The sequence below is a fragment of the Lepisosteus oculatus genome, chromosome 2 (genome assembly GCF_040954835.1).
Source record: "Lepisosteus oculatus isolate fLepOcu1 chromosome 2, fLepOcu1.hap2, whole genome shotgun sequence".
NCBI lineage: Eukaryota > Metazoa > Chordata > Actinopteri > Semionotiformes > Lepisosteidae > Lepisosteus > Lepisosteus oculatus.
Window position 1 is genome coordinate 7564252 of NC_090697.1, and position 24537 is coordinate 7588788.

A 24537-nucleotide genomic window follows, 5' to 3' on the forward strand; every position below is an offset into this window, starting at 1 on the left:
TCTCTGAATCTGATAACGGAAAATGTGAAAGGTCACAGATGATGATGTAAAGAGAGCCTACCTCACCACAGAGATTGCCTTTTTTTAGACAACTATTTTTAAAGGGCAACTGTCCCAACAAACAGAAAGTTCCTACTATTCAAAAAAGGTTTAGCTGTCTTACAGCTAAGCTGTGACAAACATTTGATCTATCAGTATACACAAGGTAATATGACTCATTTTTACTAACCATTTCAAAACTGTTTATATATTTCACTCTTTGTTTTCAGACAGTCCAGAAGGTAGTTCAATCTTAAAATCCTGTGGTACAAAGATATGATTGACAATCCCTTCTGGTCCTTACAAGGCAATCTTCTATTTAATTACATAAGATGATGGGGTGTGTTTCTCTTGTTAGAGTTTAGCCCCTCTGCTATGAAAAACACACAGACAGTAATGAAGTAGTTTTGAGAAACCATAAAGAGTCAGCTATTCACAGAACAAGGACATTTCCTTGCAACAGTCTAAACGAGATTCTCAGTTTTCCACGACCACAGCCTGTTATATAATGAACTTTATACGGAATTGTTTAATACACCCGTTCATTAACTGCACATCTGCCCTGTTAAAGCATCCAAGAAAAAGACGAGAGTAAACAGTCTTGTAGAGCTGTAGCTCAGTCACTCGTGCCCCATCATTAAAACAGAAAAAGGATCTCCCTGAAACCACAGAAAAAAGCAGCAGCCTGACGTCAACGGGCATACTGCAGACAGAAAAGTCCTCATTGAGGAAACACAGTGAACACACCACATTACAATGAAAAGGTCACCGAAAAAGAGAGAAATAAATCTGTATCGAAGGCAGACATGCATCCTGGAAGTGTAGCCTAAACACTGCGCTAAACTAACTTGTGAAATAATTAGCAGAAGTGACAGTGACACATCAGGCAAGACGACAAGCGCAGAGAGAATTCAGGCTTCTCCCCCACGCAGAGTGCATAAGAAAATTTCCTTTGTGATAGTCCAGTAACCTCATTTAAATGACATCATGTAATACCATAGTGAACAAAAATAAAAGCCTCCATGCATAGAAAAATATGTAGCGCACAACATCTTTTCCCCAGATGTCACTGAAATGTCAATAAAGAGAGCGAAGGAGGGCTGAAGAGCTGTAATTCCGAGGCGAAGGTTTGAACTCCCACACAGGCGGGGTGGGTAGGACAGCCGCAGCCTGTCATTTGTGAAGTCAGTAATGCTGGTAACACTTAATTACAGCATGCCTTCTCACTTCCACTTCTATCGCCAAGATCGCTCTGCTCCCAGGTTGAAAGCTGACACATCTGACACACACACACACAAAAAAAAACAAACAAGAAATTAAAATCCCGTGTTTTTTTTTTTTTAATGATGTGCTCTTGCATACTGTTGAGGGGACAAAAAAAATGCGTTGCAGTTCTTCTGAGTGTCCTGATTGACACCATGTGGGCAGTAGGTAATTGCTGAGGTGTGTCTGTGGTGAACATCTCGAACAGAAACGGATGTGCAACAGACTAAAGCACGGCAAGGTTTAAAAGTGATGACTCATTTTGCACATTATTTACTTCTGCTTGTTTGTTTGTTCTGCAGGTTTTAGCACAACGGCGTAGTGTCGGTTTTAAATGTTGCTAGAACACAAATCTTTAGCAGTAGAGAGTGCCTGCTAAATAAAGTACTTTAAACTCTGAAATGACTGTATAACACGAGCAGAGTTACATTTTGCTCCCAGGAAATTACATCTGGAAGCAAGTAAATGATGGAATTTTATCTTTGAAGAATTCTATACACAACTTTTAAGGCTTAAAGGCTTAAAACACTCGAACTCAGGTTATTCAGTGTTGATTCTGACCAAGTGCTCATTGTGCCTTAGTGAGTTGCTGATTTAAAGATTTGTATTACAAAGGCTTGTATATATATATACAGTATTACAAATGGGTCAGGATCGGTCACATAACATCACAGAAGCCACATTTGTTGTTGTTTTACATGAAAGAGGTAATATAAACAACACACATAAACGGCCACTCAGATCCCCATTTCCCACTGGAGTAATCTCTGAAGACACTACCCAACTCAAAATGTATTTGACTCAAAAAGCTTGCCTACTGTTTTTGTGTTGTTGATTTTCCTGGTAGTGAATGACACATTTATGTGGCAAGCAATCATTAATTTATTAAGCAAGTAATCATTGAGTAATCATTTTATATTTTGTTAGCAAGAAAAGGACATTGACTGGATGCACACAAGCATACATGCCTTCTTTAACTCTTTCATGTACAGGAAAGTCTAGATTTGCATTGCCACATCTTTGTGTTTTAAAATGTTTTCCATGTCTGTCCCCACAGAAGAACAAATGTGCAAAGGTTTTAAAAAATGGTAGTGCTTTATTTGACTGTTGCTGCACAATGGCTTCATGACCCTTCATACAGTAACTGTTCCATAAATATCATAATCACATGCATAATGCTTTAATAAGAAAATGCACAGATGACATGGAGTGTGTACAGTATATGCAGTCTTGACGATTTGTTTTAGCATTGCATCATAGCAAGCGCTATAATGATGCAAAAACAAATGGCATGACCTCTTATGCAGACATCATGTCATTTGTGCATATCTTTGTTAAAGCATTAGGCATATGATTGTAGTCTCTTGTGTACCAGTTACTGTATCAAGTGGTAATGAAGCTATTAGACAGCAACGTTCAAATAAAGCCTTACCAAAATATTGTAGTGCATTGTTTTTATTGTGACTGCCTTTGAACGTCTCTTCACAGCTACACATTTTGCCAAAAAGGTCTCCCCACAGCTGCTGAAATTCAGATTGCAACAGCTCGAGTTCTCCTGTTTTGTTCACTGTGATACATCTACATCACACAAATAGAACTGTAAGTGGCTCTGGGAAGATCGGCTAGGGACCCTGGGCCTTTAGTCTTGAAACGCTCAGCCGGTGTTGTACCTGCTCCAACAGTTTTGTGTTTACTGTAACCTCTGTCTGTTCCTCTTTCTGTATGGGAAGCGGGACCTGGCGGGATGGAAACCTGATATGGGGAAGTCTGTCTGCAGCATGCCCTGTTGTGAATGGTGGTTAGAAAAATCCCTTAAGCATGGTTCATGCTGCAATGATTGACGTCATCAAGGTATTTGACTCCCTTGTGCCGGCTCCCATCTCGTAAAAAAAGGTGCATTTACGTCTTCACACCAGTGCCCGGGCTTGCCTACATCCTTAGCCAGCATATTCTAGGATGTGTTCTGGCACAGAGTGCTACTTGACCGCAAACCCTGTGAATCACTTCAAGATGAGTCATCTCCTTTCAAATAAGATTCCTTGACCAACTCTAGCATTTGTTCAATGTAGAATTATTGTTTGTTTTGGTTTTACACCAAACACTCCAGCTATGACTCATATTCAGCTCACTACATACAGGAATCGAAATACTTTTACTTTTGTACTACTGTACTTACACTTCTGTAGTAGAAAGTAAACCCGCTGTTATGGGCTTTGTTGTGTTTCAGACCTTTAAAGCTTACACAAATCAGTATATAAGGTGTAGCTGTTTAGTTTTATTAGGGTCACAAATGCGGTGACAAGACCTTTCACAGTCAAAACAAGTTACCCAGAAGGGTTTCCAAAGTGAATGAGTAACACCATTGCTTCCTTCATCTTGAGCCCATAGGAGAGTGTCACCTGGGTGGAGCGGTGGCTCTGTGGCTAAGGATCTGCATCTGTGACTGGAAGGTTGCCAGTTCAAATCCTGCGGCTGGCAGAGGAATCCTACTCCGTTGGGCCCCTGAGCAAGGCCCTTAACCCCAACTGCTCCAGGGGTGCTGTACAATAGCAGACCCTGTGCTCTGACCCCAAGCTTCTCTCCCTGTCTGTGTCTCCTTGGAGAAAAAGCTGAGGTCTGTGAAAAGACAAATTCCTAATGCAAGAAATTGTATAGGGCTAATAAAGAAATATTAATATTAAACATTACCTGTTTGTGGTCCTGCCAATTATCAGTTTAAACAAAACTTATCTCACATAATGTTACATGGAGGTGGAGTTTAACAGACTTTAGGTTCTGTCGTTGAGCCAAGAGTAGGATTAGTGTAATGCCATTTTTAACGGCAACATGGATATTCAAGATGAGCACTGAGGAACCCAAGTACCTCCACCATGTAGAATGTTTGCTGTATTGAAGGCACGACTATGGAACACTTATATGTGATGGTTGCCCCCACTGCAACCAAACTCACCATTTTTCTGGGCACCCTTGATTTTCATGTGTACCCTACTGTGCAAGAGTAGCTGGGGAACTGCTCACTGGCTCACTGGATAAATCAGAGAGATGCGGTGGGCTGCCAGCTCCACCTGTGAGTATTTATGTGCTGTGGGACCAGTGATGTCCACCTCTCGGTGCTGCTTGAAGTGCTCCTGTCCAGCAGAAGATCTGCATAAAAAAACACAGTGCAGAAGACAGCCGAGCCTGGTCTCCAGGGCCTTAACACAGAGGTGTACTACACTGGATTTAATGCATTGATATCATAGTAAGTCACAGAGCTAAGCAGGTCTGGAGATTATGCGGAAAAGTAATGTGTACCATTGCCCTGTAATTTGTATGCATGATGATATGTATGAATAAATGCATCATCATAGGAGGCGCTTCAACTTTGCAATTGGAACTCCCTGCTAGAGTTATTATTTCTATTAATAACAATAATAATAATAATAATAATAATAATAATAATAATAATAATAATTGCTTATACTTATATAGTGCTTTTCTGGACACATCACTCAAAGCTGTTTACAGGTAATGGGGATCCCCTCCACCACCACCAATGTGCAGCCCCACCTGGATGATGCAGTGGCAGCTACACTCATTACACACCAGCTCTCAGCTCTTTGTAAATAGATTAATTATTTATTATTGGGCTATTTAAGGTCATGTTTACAAAGGTAGTTGAAAATGGTTCTCTTTTATTCTGCGTTGTAAAAAGTGCTGAAACTGCCCTACATATTCATAAGATTTGACTCGGATACCATTTTTTCATGCATTAAAGGTATTTGCTTTACAATGAATAAAACCTCTTTCAGAAAACTGAAAGGCCTATAAAATGATTATTTTAAAAAATGGAGATTTGAAATTTTAAAAGATGTAAAATGAAATGGAGAAACTGATGTTTACTAAGCAATCTAACACAAGTTTTCCTCAAATGCACAAAGTTTTCAATACATTGGAAGAGAGACACTTGATCTTCTAACACAAGATGATGCAATTAAAGCATATGTGCCATCTGTATCTGTTCTTAAATCTACAACGCAATCATTAGAAACACTTTTTAGTTTTTTTACTCTCTCTGATATTTATATAATTGTTCTGCAACTGATGTCATGCAGGAGAGCACGAAAATGCTGCTATACATGCATACATTTGTGTCAGTTCTACTGCTTTACAGTCCCTTCAAACATTTGTTCTTCTGATAATATTAGGTTTTATATTATTTCATTTTCATGTACTATAATTAACACTTCTTATCTTCATTTTCAAATCAAACTTTAATTCAACTCTGTAATATCTTAAACAATAACAAATGAAACAAATGTGACATTTGTCAAATCTAAACAACCTGACACAACAGTATTTCGAATGAGAACTGAGTATGTTACATATTTTATCAGTGTGCACCAAAAAGGTTAATTACATACTAGTCATAGGACTATAATACTATATAACTGTAATAGTTAACGTTCAGTCTATTTGTATTATTCTCCTCATTGTCTGTCTATTTTACTGTCCATTTTTTTACAGTATTTTTACACATCAAAAAGCATCCTAGGGCTATAGAACGTGGAATATTACTATGTGTCTTTAATTGGAAGACGTTCACCCTTTTAGTGACAGCAATGGAATTTCAGGTTTCTAATGTTCTGTTAGTCTCTTTCTGAAGCATTTGTCAAGCTTATGGATCACGAATGGATCTTCTGACATTCACCTGGTGTTCTAAAGAGGAAGCATTTTGTGAACACTTTGAATTTGCAAGGTATTTACTCTGAGTATCATACAATAAATGATCAAAATAAACTGAAGCTACATTTTTAGACAGTATTAAATAAACTTTCCATGAACCCCAGCTAATAAGGACCGTAATTTGGTGAATTGGACCATAAACATTTGTAGTCTGCCAGATATAATGCTGATATTATTTTTCTTTTCAAGATTACTTTTTGATCAGTTGTTGCACATACTTTTTGCATTAGCTTAAATATGCTCTTCTGCATGATTCTCACGTTCTCTTTCATTGAGAGACTAGAAAACCACTGCAGTATGACAAAACTGCAAAACCAAGGCACAGAATTGGCCCTTCGTCATGGATCTTATGGATTCATTCATATAAAACTTTTGCTCATGCTTAATGTAATCAACAGGGTCATAAGTAACAAGGTCACAATACAGGAATCCTTCTTGTGCTGCTTTGGATTAATACTATTTATATTCTGACATGAGTCCTCTGGGAATTTTCCACATACAGAGCTGTCTAGGCAGTTGTTAAGATTTACTTCAGAAGCACAAAAGATCAATGCCTTTTTGTCACAGTGCAGATACTCACTGTAATGTAAACTGATTTTTAAAGTTTGCAGCAAAGCTTTGGTGAGATATATTCAGGTTCGGAATTAATGAACAAAATAGCCTAAAGGGTTACATACGGATAAGTAGAAATGGAGTCACTAATCTGGTGGATTAGCATAGCATTGTATTTTTCTAGGAATTTATTTTTTGCCTGATTTGCTTGCTGTCTCAGAAGGCAATTTTGTAAAATGAAAGCCAATTAAAAACCTCCCAAATAATTTTCAATGTCTATGGGACTGCTGTACCAGAAAGCTGATTGATTAATGTGTTGGAGAAACTTCATTCTCGCAAATCCACCTGCATTGTTTCAAGTGCAGTGCGGCACAATTACTACAGATACTGTATAGAAGGATAGAAACTGTAAATGGCTTAATGAGAAGACAATCATGATGAAATTCGTATCCTCGCTTTAAGACTTTTCTCGTACATCTTTTCATTATTAATCCATTATCCTTTAAGCTAAACAAATGGTTGGTAAACTTTTGTCCGCCATTGTGTGCTGTAAAACAAATTTCCCCAAATGGGACAATAAAGCTTGAATTAAATTGAAATGCGAATGAAATAGCCAAAAGAATATCCATCCTTTATTAAAAATCGCAAGCTATGTGCCGTTGGGAGACGAATGTGGCTTAAGATATGAAACAAATAATAAGCTACACCTCAGGTCATATATGCAACAAGTTTGGATGTCCATGATATCACATCACTGGATATTTCTCATCAAGACTAAATACGATCCGGCAAAGCAACAAATTTCATGAAATTTTGGAGAAGGCAAATCAATGAATAATGAACAAGGATGTTAAACTGCCCTCTTTACTACCTTAACATAATGGTAACTAAAGTAACAGGATGATGCTAATCGATGATATAGCATGACTGGCTTCTTCTGTAGCTCCTACTGCATGTTGTTGACAATGGGTGCTCCAGGTTTGCTTTTTCTAGCATGTAGTATAAACAGAAGTTACATACAGTGTGTATTGACTATTAATACTGGCTGTAATCTTTCTTTTTTAAAACCGACCGGAGACCGGAAGTTATCAAACCATTGGATTAGACATGAGAAAGAAAGAACTGTAATTTCGTAAAAGAAGGCGCTAAGTCATTTTTCATTCTTGGTAAAAAGACACCCTGTTTTGTTCCAGTGAAACCTCTATTATGCTGCTAGCAGAACGAATTTCCACTAGGAGCGAACAAAATTCATATAACTTTGTTTTTTCTTGTCACTTATTAAATACACCTTTAATGCTAAAGCCACTCCTGTAGGACCTTTGAAATAGTAGTGGCAGGGTGTTCTTTTTGATCAGGGAAAAAGTGCTTTTCGATTGTACAGATTAAGCGGAGTGGAAGAGAAGATGTGGCATCTAAAAAGTAAAATCTGTGGTGCCCAGATAATTTATAAATAAATGCAGATTCCTGGAGGGCAGAATTCTACATTGGAAATCATTTTTATGCTGGAGAAAGCTCTGTTCTACAAACAGTATGTGGGCTGGTGCTGAACAAAGTGTCTGTCAAGTGTACAAGGCTTGCGCTGCCTCGTCTGTGTTAGCATCATCACTTTGTCCCTTCCTGAAGAGAGTGCGGCAAGCTGGACTTACAGAGAATTTGCCGATCTGGCACAGCCTGTCTGCTTGACAGTAATGAACTAATGCTAATTGAAGGTTTAAAAAACATGAGTGTGGTAGAAACAGTATCTCCAGAATGAATGGAACTCCACATTTTGTCTGTGATAAAACGCACATATTCATTTGAACGTGTGCGGAGCCTGATACAAACAGGTCAAGAAAAGTTAAAGCCTTGTTGTCCGGGAGTTATTAAAAAAAAACATTTGACTGGTTGTGTGTGATAATATTCAATGTTGGGACAGAGTTCTTAAGTTAAATAATAGGTGTTGCCTAGAGTATAACAGTTTTCAGGTTAAATCACAACATCCTTCTATTTCCACTTATAGAAGTATTAGACCTTTATCATTCTCAATATACTACAGTAACCATGACAACATAGTTTTGTTTTTATCAACTAGTAAACCAGTGATCCTGAACATCTGAATGACAAGTGTAGTTTATTTCAGTTTGGGATGCTTTCGCAATGATAATCTAAAGAGAAGATCTCGCTATGTATTTAATCTACATACACAGGTGGTCTTTTGCTTAGCATATCGTCCCTTAGCAATCATGCAGGCTAACAGACTCACACACTCTGCACAGTATGTTCATATGGTCACCATAGTATTGAAAAGATAATGCTGCACTGGAATTAGCCTAGGGCAGACCAACCAACTGCATTCTGGAGCTTAAAGTGTCCTTCACTGTCAGGCTGAAAGAAACCCAACCTTTTTAGTCTTGAGCTGAGAAGACAGTGAAAGGACCTGACCCAACACCCTCAAAAGGCACTGCAAAGGGTTGTGGGAGTGTGGAACAGGCTGCCCAGCTACACTGTTAGACCTCATACCCTGGGTTCCCTCAAGAAATGGCTGGTGAGATCATTAGATCAATTAGCCAAACAAGCGAGACAGAGGTCTGTTCTGCTTTGTAACCTTTCTTAGATGTTTATACCTCTACTGGCTGTGCCTCTCTTTCCTGTACTCCTGTACCTTCATTCCGTAATGTTTCATCTAGACTGTGAATGCTGAGACCATAACAAAATCTCGTATGACGAAAAAACATATAAGCCCATTACAACATCTGCTTTCTCACTCAGCTAGCGACCGGTGCAAGGCAGGATACACACTGGATGAGACACCAGTCCATCGCAGAGCACACAGACACACACTGGGGTCGATTTCCAAGAAGCCAGAACTCCAACCCATTACAACATGGCTTTGTAATTGTTAATTAATGGAGTCGCCTCATTTAACGTATGTAACAGTAGATTTGTTATTTGCATCTGAATGTATATTCAGTATAGTGAGATATACTTCATTCCATGCTGAAAGGAGGTGTGTCGAAGGCTCCGCACCCAAAACGTTGTGTCTTTTTTCCTTCCAGTGTGGAATAAACCTTTACCTGTTCCTTTGCAGCCTGCGTATGCTGACACACCTACCCACTGTACTTGAACTTGTACTACAGTCCTCCCTTTTTGCATGAAGAGTTGGACAGTCGTTGATCCTGGCTATTATCTGAGATGGCTTTGTAAAACAATATGAATGAATGATAAACTTTACAGCAGAAAAATATTGACAATATACTGTATCATGTTGTAATGAAGGTGAAGTAGGGCATTCGTTTTTTCTGACTGGGAGATTCCACCAGGCTTGTGGTTAGCTAGGCCATGAAAACCACATAAACTAACAGAGTGCGAGCAAATGTGCATGTTTTTTTTCTCAGAAGTGCGTTTTTCTTGTTTTATTTTTACCACATATTAACACGTTATTTTGAAATTTCACTTAATCTGCAGTTACAGTGTGGATATTTTGAAGACGAACTCATTTTACCAATAAATGCGAGATCCTTTTCATCCTGCTTGGATTACAGGTGATATAGTCAACTCACAACCTTTTGCTTCCTCAGCTTACTAGCAGGAACACATTTACCTGAGACATATGTTAAGAAGATTTCTGAATAACAATATTAATCTTGCCCTGGTTTAATACTAAACCTGATTAATTGCGCAGTATTATATTAAATCATGCGATGTGTTATAGTTTAAAATGGTTAAAAGGCTAAAATAGTGCTGATCTGTCCCAGACACACTGAGGCAGGCTGGGACCTTTGTTCTTCTCTACAGCAGGGTAGTGAACTGAATACTTTTATTAATCTGCTCTGAGGGGGGCTGCTCCAGACCCCAAGAACTGCAAGGTCTTCTGGGCGCTGCTCTGGTCGAGCTGAACCAATTATTTGCTTAAGGAGACTAAGTGAGCGGTGATTTACAAAGGATTGTGGTAGGAACTGAAGGGGGGAGGTTAGTCAGTCCAGCTATTCTGTTTGATCGTGGATATTTGATCAGGGGATCTCGTCCAGCTGTTTCCTGGAGGACGCCAGGGCTTCAGCTGCGTGGCTGGGGAGCTTGTTCCCTGCTCCCACCACCCTTTGGGTAAAGAGGGGCCTCCCGTTATCATTGCCGGTTGGTTGGTTTTCAACATTGACATTGAGAGACTGAGTCCACTCGCAATCCTCCTGCAAGTCAGAAGGGACTTCCTCTATTTAGTAATCGCCGCAACAGTGTGAGGCCGCTTTTAGCAAATGTGCTAGGAAAAAGGTCATGCCTTTTATAGACGGGGTGTCTATGAGGTGTCTCGCGTTGTGAATTGTAATTATGAGCATGTCGTGTATCTGCAGCTTATCCATTTACAACGGCGTCCAAGAAAACGTGTCGGAGAACACGGGAGACACACTCCTGTGTGTGTCACCGGCGATTTCCCATCGAACGCACAGCGCTCATGCGGGCGAATTTGACATTTTCTCGCATTGTACTACAAATCCCACACAGCTTTGCAGCTCAAGCCCCCCTTCCTCCTAACTGCATACTTCATTAGTCATGGCGAAAAAGCACCGCACTCACAGAAACACAATCCCGCCGCGTGAGGCTGCTGAGCTAATGCGAGGCGAGGGGGCGCGCGGCGCGCGCTCGTTAGGGCGATTCACCAAGCCGCGCTGCGGACAGTTTCTTGAGTAGGTGCCTAACCGCCCGGGGCATTCACGCAATCTGTACCGTGCATTGTTGTGAATGAGGGATAGGGTGACGTCAGCGCTCGAATGTCAACAATGTAGCGATTGAGAGTAGGCGTTCCATTAGAGTGTAACAAACAGGGGAGAAGGAGCCGCACGCTGTATTGGAGCCTCACACACTGACATTTACCGGGCAACGTCAACAATAACATTAAAGAACCACCGAACGGCCCTCTTGCACAAAGACACGGCTGAACCTTAAAAGCATCAAATGCAATCTCCGTGCAGTCACGGGGTGGGGGGGGCGGCTTTAGGAAACTCTGCAAGGAAGTCACCATGTGAAAAAATGTTCTAATGTGGTAAACAGACAGACCAAAAAAAACAAAAACAAAAAGGCTGGATTACGAGAAAAAAAATCGAAAGTTAAAAGGTGAGCAGCATGAACGTTTTTTTTTTTTTAAATCCTTTGCTTCGATCTCTGATGTTCGTTTCCTGGCTTTTGTTCCCGAGTAGCATTTTGTACATTTGCGGTACTGCGGTTTCAAAACTTGTGCGCTGGGTGGGCTCCCTCTGAACGCGTACTGCTGTAGCTGGAGCTGGCGTCCGAGGCTGGAAAAGGGGACTGCGTGTGTGTGTGTGCGTGCGCTCTGTTTTCTGGCCGTCGGGCAGTGTCTTTCTTTTTTTTTTTTGCACATTTTGCTGACCGCTTCTGCCTGCAGCCCCGTTCGGCATACAGCCCGGGTGAAACCGGCGGAGCCCGGAGAGCCCCACGTCCTGTCGCGGCACGATCCCGGGCAAGGAGGAGGAGGAGGCGCGGGGCAGTGCCGAGGGTCAGGCACGGCTCTTGTGTGCGCAGAGGGAAGGGGCTGTCAGCGGCGAGAGGCCCTGGCCGCTCAGGACAGCCGCGGCCAAGACGGAGACCCCCTCGTTAGTCCTTCCCGCCCTCATTCGCCCCGCAGCTCCCGGGAACGAAACCGAGACCAGGAGAGCAAATGAAACCGCCGCAGGCTTCGCCCGTGCACCCCAATTTCTGCGCTGTTTAGCCCCACGCTGTGAGAATACGGCCAGTGTGCCTGTGCGATTTATATTAAAAAAAAACCCGTCGCTGGTAGGCATAAGTACTAACGCCCGTGGACGCTGACACCATCGTATCTAACGTTCAAGCCTTTTACAGCAGATTGCGACGTCAAAAATGGGAAATAGTCATTGTTGGACGAATGCAACAAAAAAAACCGCTTTTTTTTGTCCCGGTTTGCGTGATGCATAAAGCGGGGTGCACTTGGTACTCGTTGCAGCCACAGTGGAAATAAAATCTACAAGCCATCACGCTGCAATCCCCATTAATCCGCAGAAAATCAGCAAACTATTTGCTGTGTAAGGCACCGCTGTCCTTATTTGGTTCCGCTGCAAACGCAAACGGCGTGATAACCCGTAGATGTCACTTCAGACTAAACCAGGGGCATGTCGACGCGCGTTTTCTCAAGCTTGTAGGAGATCGTGGGTCCAGTTTTGCTTTAAACAGATTATTCTTCTGGTCAAGCACAATATGTCTAACCGAGAAAAAAATAATTCTATAGGTCAATTCGAAATATAGACGTGTGTGTGTGTGTGTTTTTAAACCTGACCGCCAATGAATACAGTTGCTTTGTGTGCGGTTTCTGGTGGTGTCTGATCAGATTTGTAAATAGACTCGTGGAAGCGCGGGACAGTACAAAAAAAAAAAGATGAGTGTTTAAAAAAAAGACTCTGTCAATCTCATGTGCGCTTTTTTCTTCTTCTCCTGATTGTGCTCTAAAGGAACAGTCCAAATGGGAATGCCGCCGAGAAAGGTGAATCGGACCGCGACACGAGTGCTAACGCTTTGTCCTGAAATCTTGGAAGAACTTGACTGATGTAGCGATCGTCAACCGGGGTTCGTGTGCGTTCGGTCTCATCCGCGTTTTCCACTTGCAGTGCCGAGTCTATGGGACGTTTTGTGGCGGTTTCACATAACAGGGTTGGATGATAAGCAGATCTTGGGGGGGTGGGGGGGTGTGCGCAGAGAATCACCCGAAGGAAGTGAACGTGCCCGCGGAGACGAAAGGTGCTGATGGGTGAAATATTCACCGGCGTCGGTGATGGGTTCTGGTGTAGCTGAAGCTGGCGTGCGGGTCGCAGCAGTAGGGAGCACCGGGGTGACAGCCGGAGTCAAGAAACGCCTTTGTGTACCGCTCTGCTGTTGTGGTGGACAGGAAAAAAATGAGAATAGATAGGGGTGTGGGGGGGTCCTCGTAAACATTTACAAGTCTCCTCCAAGCGTGTCCAGGCGCAAACGGCTTTCTTCCGCGTGATCGCAGGGAGCTGTGAAGAAGGAGGAATGGCGGTACCCCGGCACTGACGGCCAGGGAAGAAGCTGAGTGTGAAATCGCCTCCTCTCCCCCTGCACTCCCGGCTATTTTTACAGTGTAGTGACATGCGTCTAAAAATAATAGAAGTCATTGAATGCTCTTAGGCTGATTGCGGGGGGAAGAGGGCAAACTCGGATGTGATGGCAAGTGCGTGTTCAGGGTGAGATCATTTGCTCGTGTTCGCCGTACTGCGCACGTGAAGACTGCGGCATGGCAGAATTGCACCTCAATCAATAGCGTTCCTCTCCGCTATCGGATTGATTTATGGGGTACTTGTGCGCGCTGCAGCGGCGGGGTTTTTTTTTTCTTCCCCCAGTCCATTGTTCTTCCGCATTTGACCGCGGTCTGATCTTTTGTTTTGCACTGTTTCTTAAATTAACCCGGGATGAAGCGTTTCTTCCAAGGTTGGGAAAACTTTAATTCACTTGGCGTGCGTTCGTTCCCCGGCTGGTCAGAAGGGCTGGTGCCGATGTGCCGTTGTGGATAAAAGCCGAAAATGAGAGAGAGAGAGGGGGTGAAAAAAACTTTTAAGTTCAACTTTTAAACGTATTGTGGTGCATAACTTGATGGGCAGTTGCTGATGGCAGAAATTGAGATTTAATGGGCGGGTGTTTTTCATGTCATTTTATAACAGTTGCAAAAGCATAGTACATTGTGATGCAGTCGCACAAACCAGGTTTTCAAGTCATTAAAAAGGTAACGTGTATGCAGTAAAATGGATCAATTCGATAGTGCCTGCTACTGAGGGGAGGCGAGTTTCCTAGAGGTCAGAATGCGTTCAGTATTCAAACAAATGGAAACTAGAGGTTATCGGATGGCATTAGTAAATACTGCCTATGGCCGTTTTATTCACACATCAGGTTTGCGAATGTTCCTCCACAGACGCAATTTTTAGTGCTGGATTTATATCTTAACACAATTAGCATTAGCAATACATTTAAATCTGGGTGGCCTCGAACTTTAGGCACATTTAGGCACACACAAAGGTTCCCTTTATAAAGTTGAAACCAGATTTCTTTGTAATTACGACAGTACACTAGAAGTGTAGATATTACGAGGAAAGTGTACAAAGGATTTTAACGTGCAGTTGATATGTAGCTGTGATGTCCCCTTTATAAACATCTTTACCTTCGGCAGGAGCTGTGTATTGTAAGAATATGAATCAAAATGAGTTCAGTCTTATTCTGAATGAATACAGTTTGATGATAGGTCAGTGCTCTTCATTTAGAGGAGGAAAAAGCAACATTCACATGTTTTAAAAATAGCACATTTGGTAAACGCGCTGTTTTAATTGTTAATGATAAAACGCTCTCTCCTTATATATATAACAGAGGCAGCTATCTGTTCGTGGAGAGTACAATTTTAACAGTGCTCGAGAATTACGAAACATTCTGTCCTCACGTTTAGTCTTTACCTAATACACTGCCTTCAATATCCTGATACGTACAAAACTTATATAGATATTTGCAATGCGTCAAATCAGTTATGCTGCAACATTTTTTGTGTAAGAAATTGTAAATCAAATAGCGAAATTACACATAATAAAATATGCAAACATGCTGCATAATATGAATACACAGATGCAGGTCAGTGAATGCAGACTGGGATTTGGGCTGCAGTAATCCCTAGGCAGACTGGTTGGAAAAAAAAGATGTGCATTATTGCCAGTGTATACAATGTGTACGGATAATAGCCAACTGCAGCTTGTAACCTTAGTGCAAGCAGTGAGGACAGCTGTTCAGTCTTTTGATGATGTAATGTAGCTTTCTTGTTCTCTACCAAGATTTATCATTTAGGGTTTCAAGTCAATGGATATAATTCTGTACTTTATGGGAATGGTCACATTTGTCACTGTATGTCATTCTGTGCTCAGTGCATTGTGCGGGATTCGTAAAATGAGATTGATTATGAAAACCTAAGGCAACCCTTTCCCAGTCCAGGTGATCTTGGAGGATAGAAGAAGAACGATGGTACAATAGTGGTTCTAAAGTTAAGTGAACAGTGTTAAGCTAAAGATATTTTAGATTCTTAATAAATACAATGTGTGACCAGTCAACAGGACATTTATGACATTAATAATTACAGTGTGTATCACATTAGCTATAGTTCTTCAAAATTGTCCTGATGCTAAAGTTTCAGTCTTAAAACCTGGCCCACAAAACTTGTATCTAGCAGTAAAAAAAGGAGAGGACATCTCTCATACTAAAATGTACATGTCGAAACACCACCATGTACGATGCAATTATTGTTCAGAGTTCAGAATTCATCCAGATATCACCTCACTGCATCAGAGCACAACAGCAATAAAAGCAATTATGCCATGCATCATCTGTTCATCTTATGAACAGTATAATATTTAAGTGTGTTTGGACTGAGCTTTAGCTTTAATTTCACAGGTGTGGATCTAGTTAATGAGCAATACCGACAAAAGGGGAAAGTGTGAGTGTGAAATTGCAGTGTACTTTAAGAAACATTATTACGGGATTTTGCACACTTTGCAATAGATCAGGCAGATGAGTGAGAAATGACATCGCCCATCAATAAGTTCCCAACATGCCAGGAACACATCTCTGCATGCCTATCAGGGGGTTAAACATTCCTAGTTCAAGGCAGCTATGCAGTATTTAGCTGTTAGATAACAAAGACAGAGGATCTCAAATTAAATTTGTGAATGCTTTGCAAGTATTTGCTCTAGTCACCAAGTGACCTGCACTTACTGTAGCTGCCTCCTAGCAGGGATATTAGTCAGCAGTTCGCTGGACGGTTTGGGTCTTTGTCTGGTTTTGGGAGGTAAGCAATTTCGGACATGTGCAAGAATTATGTAAATAATTGATCCACCTAGAAGTGAACATTTTGCTCAGGGTTTTTAGGGTTCTGGTTGGATGTAGTCTCAGCCAGCAGCAGTTCTTTGTCCTATTCCAAGGCTTGAAGAGTAAGAGACTGTTTCTGCTGCCCTTGGAGAGTTCCCCCACTTTGCTCTGGATTCGCTTTTTCGGTTCCTTTTCTGCCATAACTTTCCCATAGGAAACCCAGGAATCCCAGTTGACCTGATTGCTGGGCTGTTCCATAGCTGTGTAGATGATCTGTGTCCTGTCTGTTCTGAACAAGTGACCCATATTGCTGAAGTATGCAGGCAAGGTAGAGTTGACCTTTGCCCAACATGGGGGTTACATTCCTCCAAAGTGGCGCATTAGGGCTATTTTGCATTGAAGAAACTTAACACCTTATGTAATAAATAGGGATACATGAATGCAACTGTATAAGTCACCTGTTAATACTAATATACATGTATGAATACACACAAACGGAATAGTGGATTAAATGAAACTATATAAAAAAATCAGATATTTACTGTAAAATAAAATCATAAACATTTATTACATTTACATATGATACAAAAGTAGTTCAATGCTTACCTTTAAATGGTGAGAGTGTAGGACATTCAGACCTCCACACCATCCAGAATTTGTGTTTTTTTCCCCACTCATGCCAGAACCTACTGTTCAGGTGCCATGCCTTTTGACTCCATTATGTTTTTTAAGGCTAGAAACCAAAACAAAAGTTCAAGAAGGTCGAAAAAGGCCACTTCTCCACGACCACCACTTCTCTACTAAACTGTATGACTTAACTGAGCTTCTTGTGGTAACAGGGTACTTGAGACTGAGGGAGAGGATGGTGTACATGGTGTGGAAGTGTTGAAGATATGTATTGCTATGAGTTTCCTGAGCACCTATAAAAATAATAAATACTACTTTTGGCAGCATGTTTATGACTGCATGAAGTCAAATGTTTTGCGTTCGACGGATATTTATTCTCTTTGCTTTTATTTTCCACGTGCAATGAAACCAAATTGCAGAAGGGTTTACAGTATAGATGCATGGCAATAACTCTATAGAATGGTCCACATGGCCGCCTTATAGAAGACTCTCCAAAAACAGATGTATGCCTGCTCTGCGGGGATATTGTGGGATGATACTGTTCAGGACCTCGCTGCGCACTATTTCAACCATTGGATTTTGTACAGGTTCACACAAATATGCAGGCAATGGACTAATGACCCAGCACAGCCATCTTTCAGTCTAGCAGAGTGGAAAGTTCCAGGATGTTTGGAATATAGACACAGTCATGCTCTGACTCCTCATTTGAGTTTTTCTCTGTCTGCATCAACTTCTTGGTAGCTGGACACTGCACTGTGTGAGGTGTCAGCTTCCAGATGAGATGTTGGACTAAGGGCCTGACTGACTTGGTCACCAAAGACCCCATAGCATGATCTTAGGGGTTGACACCTCTGAGATCAGTGGTGTGAACCCCAGTGGGCTGGCTACATTCCACTCTTGTACAATCTGGCCTTAATTCAATTAGTGAAGCAAATTTTCACCTTTCCACCTAATATTCTATAATGTGGGACGGCTTGTGCATAATGGCTGCCACACTGCCAAGGGTATTTCCAATATTGAGGTTTTCGCTGTGAGCACTAGTCTTGGTAGCCCAATTCCGTGTGATGGCTGCTGAAGTCTTTAATATAGATGGCTGAGTGTGGTAAGATTAATAGAACCCGTTGGAAGATTGGATGTGGATTTTCAGGTAAGGTATGTTCTTGATATTGTCCTCCAATATTGTAAGATAAGATAAGATCACTTTATTGCCCATATATAATTTCTTGCATTAGGGATTTGTCTTTTCGTATACCCCAGCTTGCTCTCCATGAGACACATAGACATTGAGAAAAGCTTGGGGTCAGAGCGCAGGGTCAGCCATTGTACAGCGCCCCTGGAGCAGTTGGGGTTCAGGGACTTGCTCAGGGGCCCAACGGAGTAGGATTCCTCTGCCAGCCGCGGGATACGAACCGGCAACCTTCCAGCCACAGGCACAGATCCTTAGCCATGGTCCCATTGCTCCTTTGTATGTGTCTATATGTTTGCTTGCATTGTCCCCTAACTAACAATCTTCATGCAATACCTCTGACAAAACAACATGTTCAAAACAGATCCATTTCAGATTGGTTTACTTCTACCCATGAGTCTAAAGGCTTATTTCAATATTTTGCAGAAAATGAGCTGTTAAGAGGTAGCAGGTTTGACTTCATTGGACTTGTGCAGCTGGAGTTCTGGGGTGTCTGCCTGCGATGGTGGTTCACATCTGTCGAGAGCAAGAGTTCTGTGGCCCTCGCACTTTAATGGACTGTTTTTTTGACAAACTGGATTTGATTTGATGCTACAGTAGTTGAGGCTCAGGCATGTGCCTGTGACACTGGTTCCAGCTGCGTACGCAGCAGAATGCCAGTCTCTCCTAGACATATGCATGATGATTATCTAAGAATAGAGAATTGCATATCGGAAGAGGTTTGCAATAGCAGTTCTGATATATCCTATCCATACTAGTTTTATTTTTTAAAATAGAAATATATTATTAATTGTATAACACGTTTTTTAAATCAAAAACAGGCTATTATAGTCAAGCTATCAATCTAAAAACACAACATTTCTAGTCAGAGGTGTTTTGTTTGAAGACTCAAGTAAATTGTGGACCAGGAGATCGGTTATATGGGAACGTTTTTTACAAAATTGGCGGCTTTTCATTTTTGTCCACAACACAGTATCCTCTTGTAGGTCAGCAACCTTTATCAAGGCTGGCATGGAAAAGATCTTTTCAACTGTGTTTACACTCTGTTTTTGCCATATCATAGCTGGTTTTAGGAGATCACAAGCCAGAAAGCCCTTAATCATGAATTTAGCCACCTTAAAGGGAAAACATTATGTTTAGATTTTTTTGAATGACATTCATAATTAGATAAATTAACAGATTATTGGAAAGGTGTAATTTGATATACTGTATGATGGGGGGGCCTTGGGTCTGTATTGTAGAAAAACAGAACTTTTTGCCCATCTATTGCTGGGGAGAAATAGATTGCAAAGATCAGTCAGTGCCGATCACATTGTGATTTACATGTTATGACAGCCTCAGTTTTTTTTTCTGGAGCAGTAAGGGGGAGCTCCTCTGTAATTCACTTTAAAATGAGTGAAAAAGAAACTACTACAGGGAAGTGGCAGCACATCTTTCAAAGTGATTTTTTTCACACATAGCTGAGAGAGCATATTTAACACAGCGCAGCTGCCATTTAGGCATGGTGAGCTCTTCTCACAAAGACAACCAGTCCTGTCTCCACAATGGCACTAGACCAGCATTGAAGAGGAGCTTTTTGGAATGCGAATGAGTCAAATAAATTGTACTCTACCTCACATATCAATTACACTGCATGATTCATTAGAGGTTGCACTTAGTTTGCATACTGTAGGTCATGTTTTTTTGTGAAGATTGATTTTGTTTTATTTTCTTGTGAGAAATGTATTTTTTCTGACTGAAAAAAGAAATGAGCTCTGATGCTATGTCTGGTTATTATTATTCTTACTTGAAATATTCTACCATGCCGTCATCACACTGTGCATAAGAATTTAATTTGGCCTATATAATGACACACAAAATGGAGCAAGCGTTTAAGTCATTAAGTCACATACTGTACATATGGTTATTTGCCTTGTTTCAAATGTGGTAGTTTTGTAAATTTCTTGAGTAGGGTTGTACTTTGGGATGAATAAAATACTTTCATAAATACTCCATTTATAGAATTGCAGTTGATGTGAGATTACTAAAATTTGATGATTAAGAATCTATCTTTAAAAAGACAGGATTTGATTTAATACGTGAATGACAAAGGGCACGCTCGTGCTCCATGAGTAAGGATGAGTGTGTGATTGTCATTGATGTGATTGAAGACAGACAGACAGTCTGAGGGACGATGCCTGGAGAGTCAGATGTTCTGCTTCGACAACCAGCAGAAACCACAAAGCTGGCTTTGTGAAGGACAGGCCGCAGTCTAAAAAGCAGGTCATCACACTGGCCCGGGATCATTACATCCATTTGAATAATCATTTTCAGACAGCAGTGACTCCATTACAAGAGATTCCAGGAGGACATATCCCACATATCAACAGAAAGGCTGTAGCTTGTCATCTACACGGAAATGATCTGCATTCACAGAGGCTGCTTAGAGGTATCGTGTTGACAAGTGAGAGATGAAATTACCCTCTTTTGTGGCCAGGGAACGTCAGCAGAGAGAGTAGCGGAGGATTTAATTCACCAGTCAATGATGGTTTGTCCTTGGCAGACGTGACAGAAGACAATGAGTGTGGAGATGTCGTGGCGATTACTATGCTGACTGTTGTATTGTTCCAGCCGTTCTGTGGGGTGATGGAAATGTGATGTATCGAGGAATCTCCTTTAAAACAAGAATGCCTGTGGTCCAAATCAGTAGCTACCTTACTGCTGAGAAATAAATCCCTTGACCCAGCAGTTTTCATGATCCTGCAAGAATCATTAGTTTTCCAGTAGGGCAATGCGAGAGCACAGAGTGCTGGGATTACAATGGCATAACCTCAAAAAGTCAATGTCAATGTCGGTGTCTTGCCACAGCCAGCTTTTTTTCCTGACCTGATAGTCAATAGTACTGTGTACCATAGAACTATGGGATAAGTGGTGTCAACAGCAGACAACCATGACTGGCCAACCTTCACCAGTTAGAGACAGACAGGATATCCCAAAGCACTTTGTCCTGGATTTGAGTTGCTGTGCTTCCAGGGTTGTGGTAATGATCGGGGAGGTCATACCTGTGATTAACATTATATTCATTTTAACTGTGCATCATGTGCCATACTGAAAATGGATCATAATTATTTTATTAGTATTTTTATTCAGATTTGCAGTGAAGGTGTTTGATGCCTTTTTTAAAATTGATAACACTTATTTGATAAAAGTATTGCTTTGCATTTGGCTGCATTTAAATTTTTTTCTGAATATTGCTTTGGTACTTTAGCTCAGTTTTGCCTGGTAGTTCTGAGTCTAAAATGTCTTTTAATAAATGTATTAGTTAGTCCTTGTTATTTCGGAGATAGTCCATGTGAAGTGTTTGTGGCAGTTGTCTAAGCATAAAGTACTGCATGGATTGTTGTAATTTACATTTTCACTAGGAAAGATGAGAGCCTCTTTGTACATTTTATCACAGGAAACATTTACCAGGTTTACGTTTCTTTCAAGCCATCACCTACACTAGGTATGTGTGAAAAACAGATGCCCAGGAAAGCAATAAAGGAGCTTAATGCTCCTGGAAGATCCAACATATGACATTTTCAGGCATTGATTTATAGTGGGTTTCAGTGACATGTCAGGTAATTTCTGTGCTATGCACAGATAAGGGTTAGATATAAAAACAATTACTACTCCCTCCAAAATGCTTCTAATTTAGACAAAAAAATAAATTTTAAAAAGTGAAGCATTAAAATCTTCAGAATTCTTGAATGAATGAAATCGGAATTCTACTTTCAAGCATAATCGAAAAGCATGCTTTTCAAGCCTGAAAGGCATTATTTTTCTAGGAACAAGTAATAGGTTTATTCCATGCTTCTTTTTTTCAGCATGGAATAAACCTATTACTTATTCCTTTGCAGCTTACGCATGCTGACGCAGCTCCCCACCTGAACTATTATTTTTCTAGTCCTGTTACATATGACAGCTTTATCTGAACGAAGAACAAATTTAGTCTAAAGTGCTTATTGCCTCTCTTATGAATATAATTTTGTTGTAAGTTAATTGTTGTAATTATACATGGAGATATCTTCAGAAAGTTGTATGACTGTTCTTTGTATTTCTTGCACATGATTACCTTTTCATACCGTTTCATTAACACATGACTAAAATGTCATAGTATGTGACTGAGCAAGACTTATATTACTTCCAAGGAAATCATACATTCCCCCACTGTTTTTATTCAGGTAAATCAATACCTCACGATACAGCTTTGAGAGGATAAGATACAGACTTTTTGGAGTCACTTGCTGATGTGCAGGAAAAAAATGTTCTTCAGACTTAAGACTTAACTTCTTAAGAAGGAAACAAGCATGGAGATAAAAAAATATGAATTACTCATAACACACATGACTGAATTATACAACGGTCTGTTGATAAATAAGAGCTCCCATACTAGTGCCATTATTTATATGAGGCAGATATAAAACCATTAAGAAGATCCTTATACACTACAAACCTTATACATGTCCAAACCTTTTTAAATGTGTTGTGCTATGGCACCAAATCATCATATTCAGTGCTGTAAGAAACCCGCCAGTCTCCTAGAGCCAAAACCTAAGGGCCTGCTACCCCACCCTATGTGTTGCAGATCATCTGCTGGGCAGGAGTCTCTTTAAGGGATGGGAGGGATGGAAGTCACTTGTGTCGGGCCAGGGCTGTGGGTGGGTGGGTGGTCCAGCGCAGCCCACATGTAAAGCCATGATCATTCATGGATGCAGCTGGGAACTGTATGACCGGGAGTAGCATGTCAAATGCTCCTGAGAGAGCCCCATTCAGGCAGCTTTCTGAACATCTGTGAGTGGCTGCGATATCCAGCGAGCCAACACCTTGCAGCACCCAAATGCCCACGAGTTGTTTGGCAGCCAGCGCCCAGAGAAATGTTGACTTAATAATAATATTTGCTTACACTTATATAGCGCTTTTCTGGACACTCCACTCAAAGAGCTTCACAGGTAATGGGGACTCTCCTCCACCACCACCAGTGTGCAGCCCCACCTGGATGATGCGCCAGCAGCCATAGTGCACCAGAACGCTCACCACACACCAGCTCTCAGTGGGGAGGAGAACAGAGTGATGAAGCCAGTTCACAGATGGGGATTATTAGGAGGCCATGATTGGTAAGGGCCAGGGGGAAATTTGGCCAGGAAATTTGGCCGGGGTTACACCCCTACTCTTTTCAAAAAACTCCCTGGGATTTTTAATGACCACAGAGAGTCAGGACCTTGGTTTTATGTCTCATCCAAAGGTTGGCGTCTGTTTACAGTATAGTGTCCCCGTCACTATACTAGGGGATTAGGACCCACATATACCGCAGGGTGAGCACCCCCCGCTGGCCTCACTAACACCTCTTCCAGAAGCAACTTTAGTTTTTCCAGGAGGTCTCCCATCCAGGTACTGACCAGGCTGAGCTTCAGTGGGCTGCCAGGTGTGAGTTGCAGGGTGATTTGGCTGTTGGCCATATTTGCATGCATTTGCATGTAATGGGAGCAGGTTTCACTTTTCGGTCTTCCATGACTTCCACAGCTTCCAAGCATTCTCGTCTGTTGAGGGGGTACTTGGATGTCCAGGTTGTTGCTCATCTCAAGTCCTGCCGGTATGAAAAGTATTGCACCCCACCCACACCTCTTCCCATGACACGGTGGACACCTCCGTGAGACAGCACTGAACTTCAGCCATTGTCGAGGCCTTTGTGCATACGATCATGTCCTCGGTGTTTCTCCATGTGTATAGATAGGACAGCCGATCCTAGGAATTACTATAAACAGGTGGTACAGTTCTGTGGGCTACATCACTGAGCCGGCCATGGTATTACAATGCTTTAGTCAAACTTGCCAGCGTAACTTGTTTTTAACAATGAGAGCTCTTCTTTCCTTACTTTTTGAAAAGTCTTTTTGCCGGAGCAGTTAATATGAAATAATAGTTAAATTTGAGAAAAACGAGAAATTCCTGTACACATTAATAAATCACTCTCTGTGCTAAAGGCCATGAAACATTCAATCTATTGGCTTTATTTGAAGTCTAGATTGCCTGTGAAAACCTTAAGTCCTCCATGGATAACAAAAACATGTTTTGGGTTGAAGCAGATACCTGTTAATAGTAATTCATTGCATTTGTGTGGCATCTTTCTTCCTAAAGAATCCCAAAGCAATTCGGATAAAACACAACATCAACCATTCACCACCGAAGTGCAGTACTCATTGGGGTAATGCAGTATGTAAAAATGAACTGCAAATGGTACAGTATGTACAACTTCCCTAGAAACTGCAGAATATTTT

At 41.2% G+C, this 24537-nt stretch overlaps 1 protein-coding gene across 4 annotated transcripts in view; it reads left to right on the plus strand.

Annotated features, from left to right (window-relative positions):
* Window positions 1-11321: 11321 nt before the first annotated feature.
* The window catches only part of bach2b (BTB and CNC homology 1, basic leucine zipper transcription factor 2b), a 100516-nt gene continuing 87300 nt past the window's right edge, over window positions 11322-24537 (plus strand). Inside the window, exons 1-2 of one of the 4 annotated variants that reach the window (XM_069196357.1) lie at window positions 11322-11664; window positions 13032-13063. In XM_069196357.1, coding sequence (XP_069052458.1) covers window positions 13043-13063 — 21 coding nt within the window. In that variant the 5' untranslated portion in view covers window positions 11322-11664; window positions 13032-13042. Of the gene's footprint in view, window positions 11665-13031; window positions 13147-13276; window positions 13782-24537 lie in introns of those variants that run through there. The other 3 variants (XM_015354928.2, XM_015354919.2, XM_015354936.2) reach the window with 3 other exon arrangements.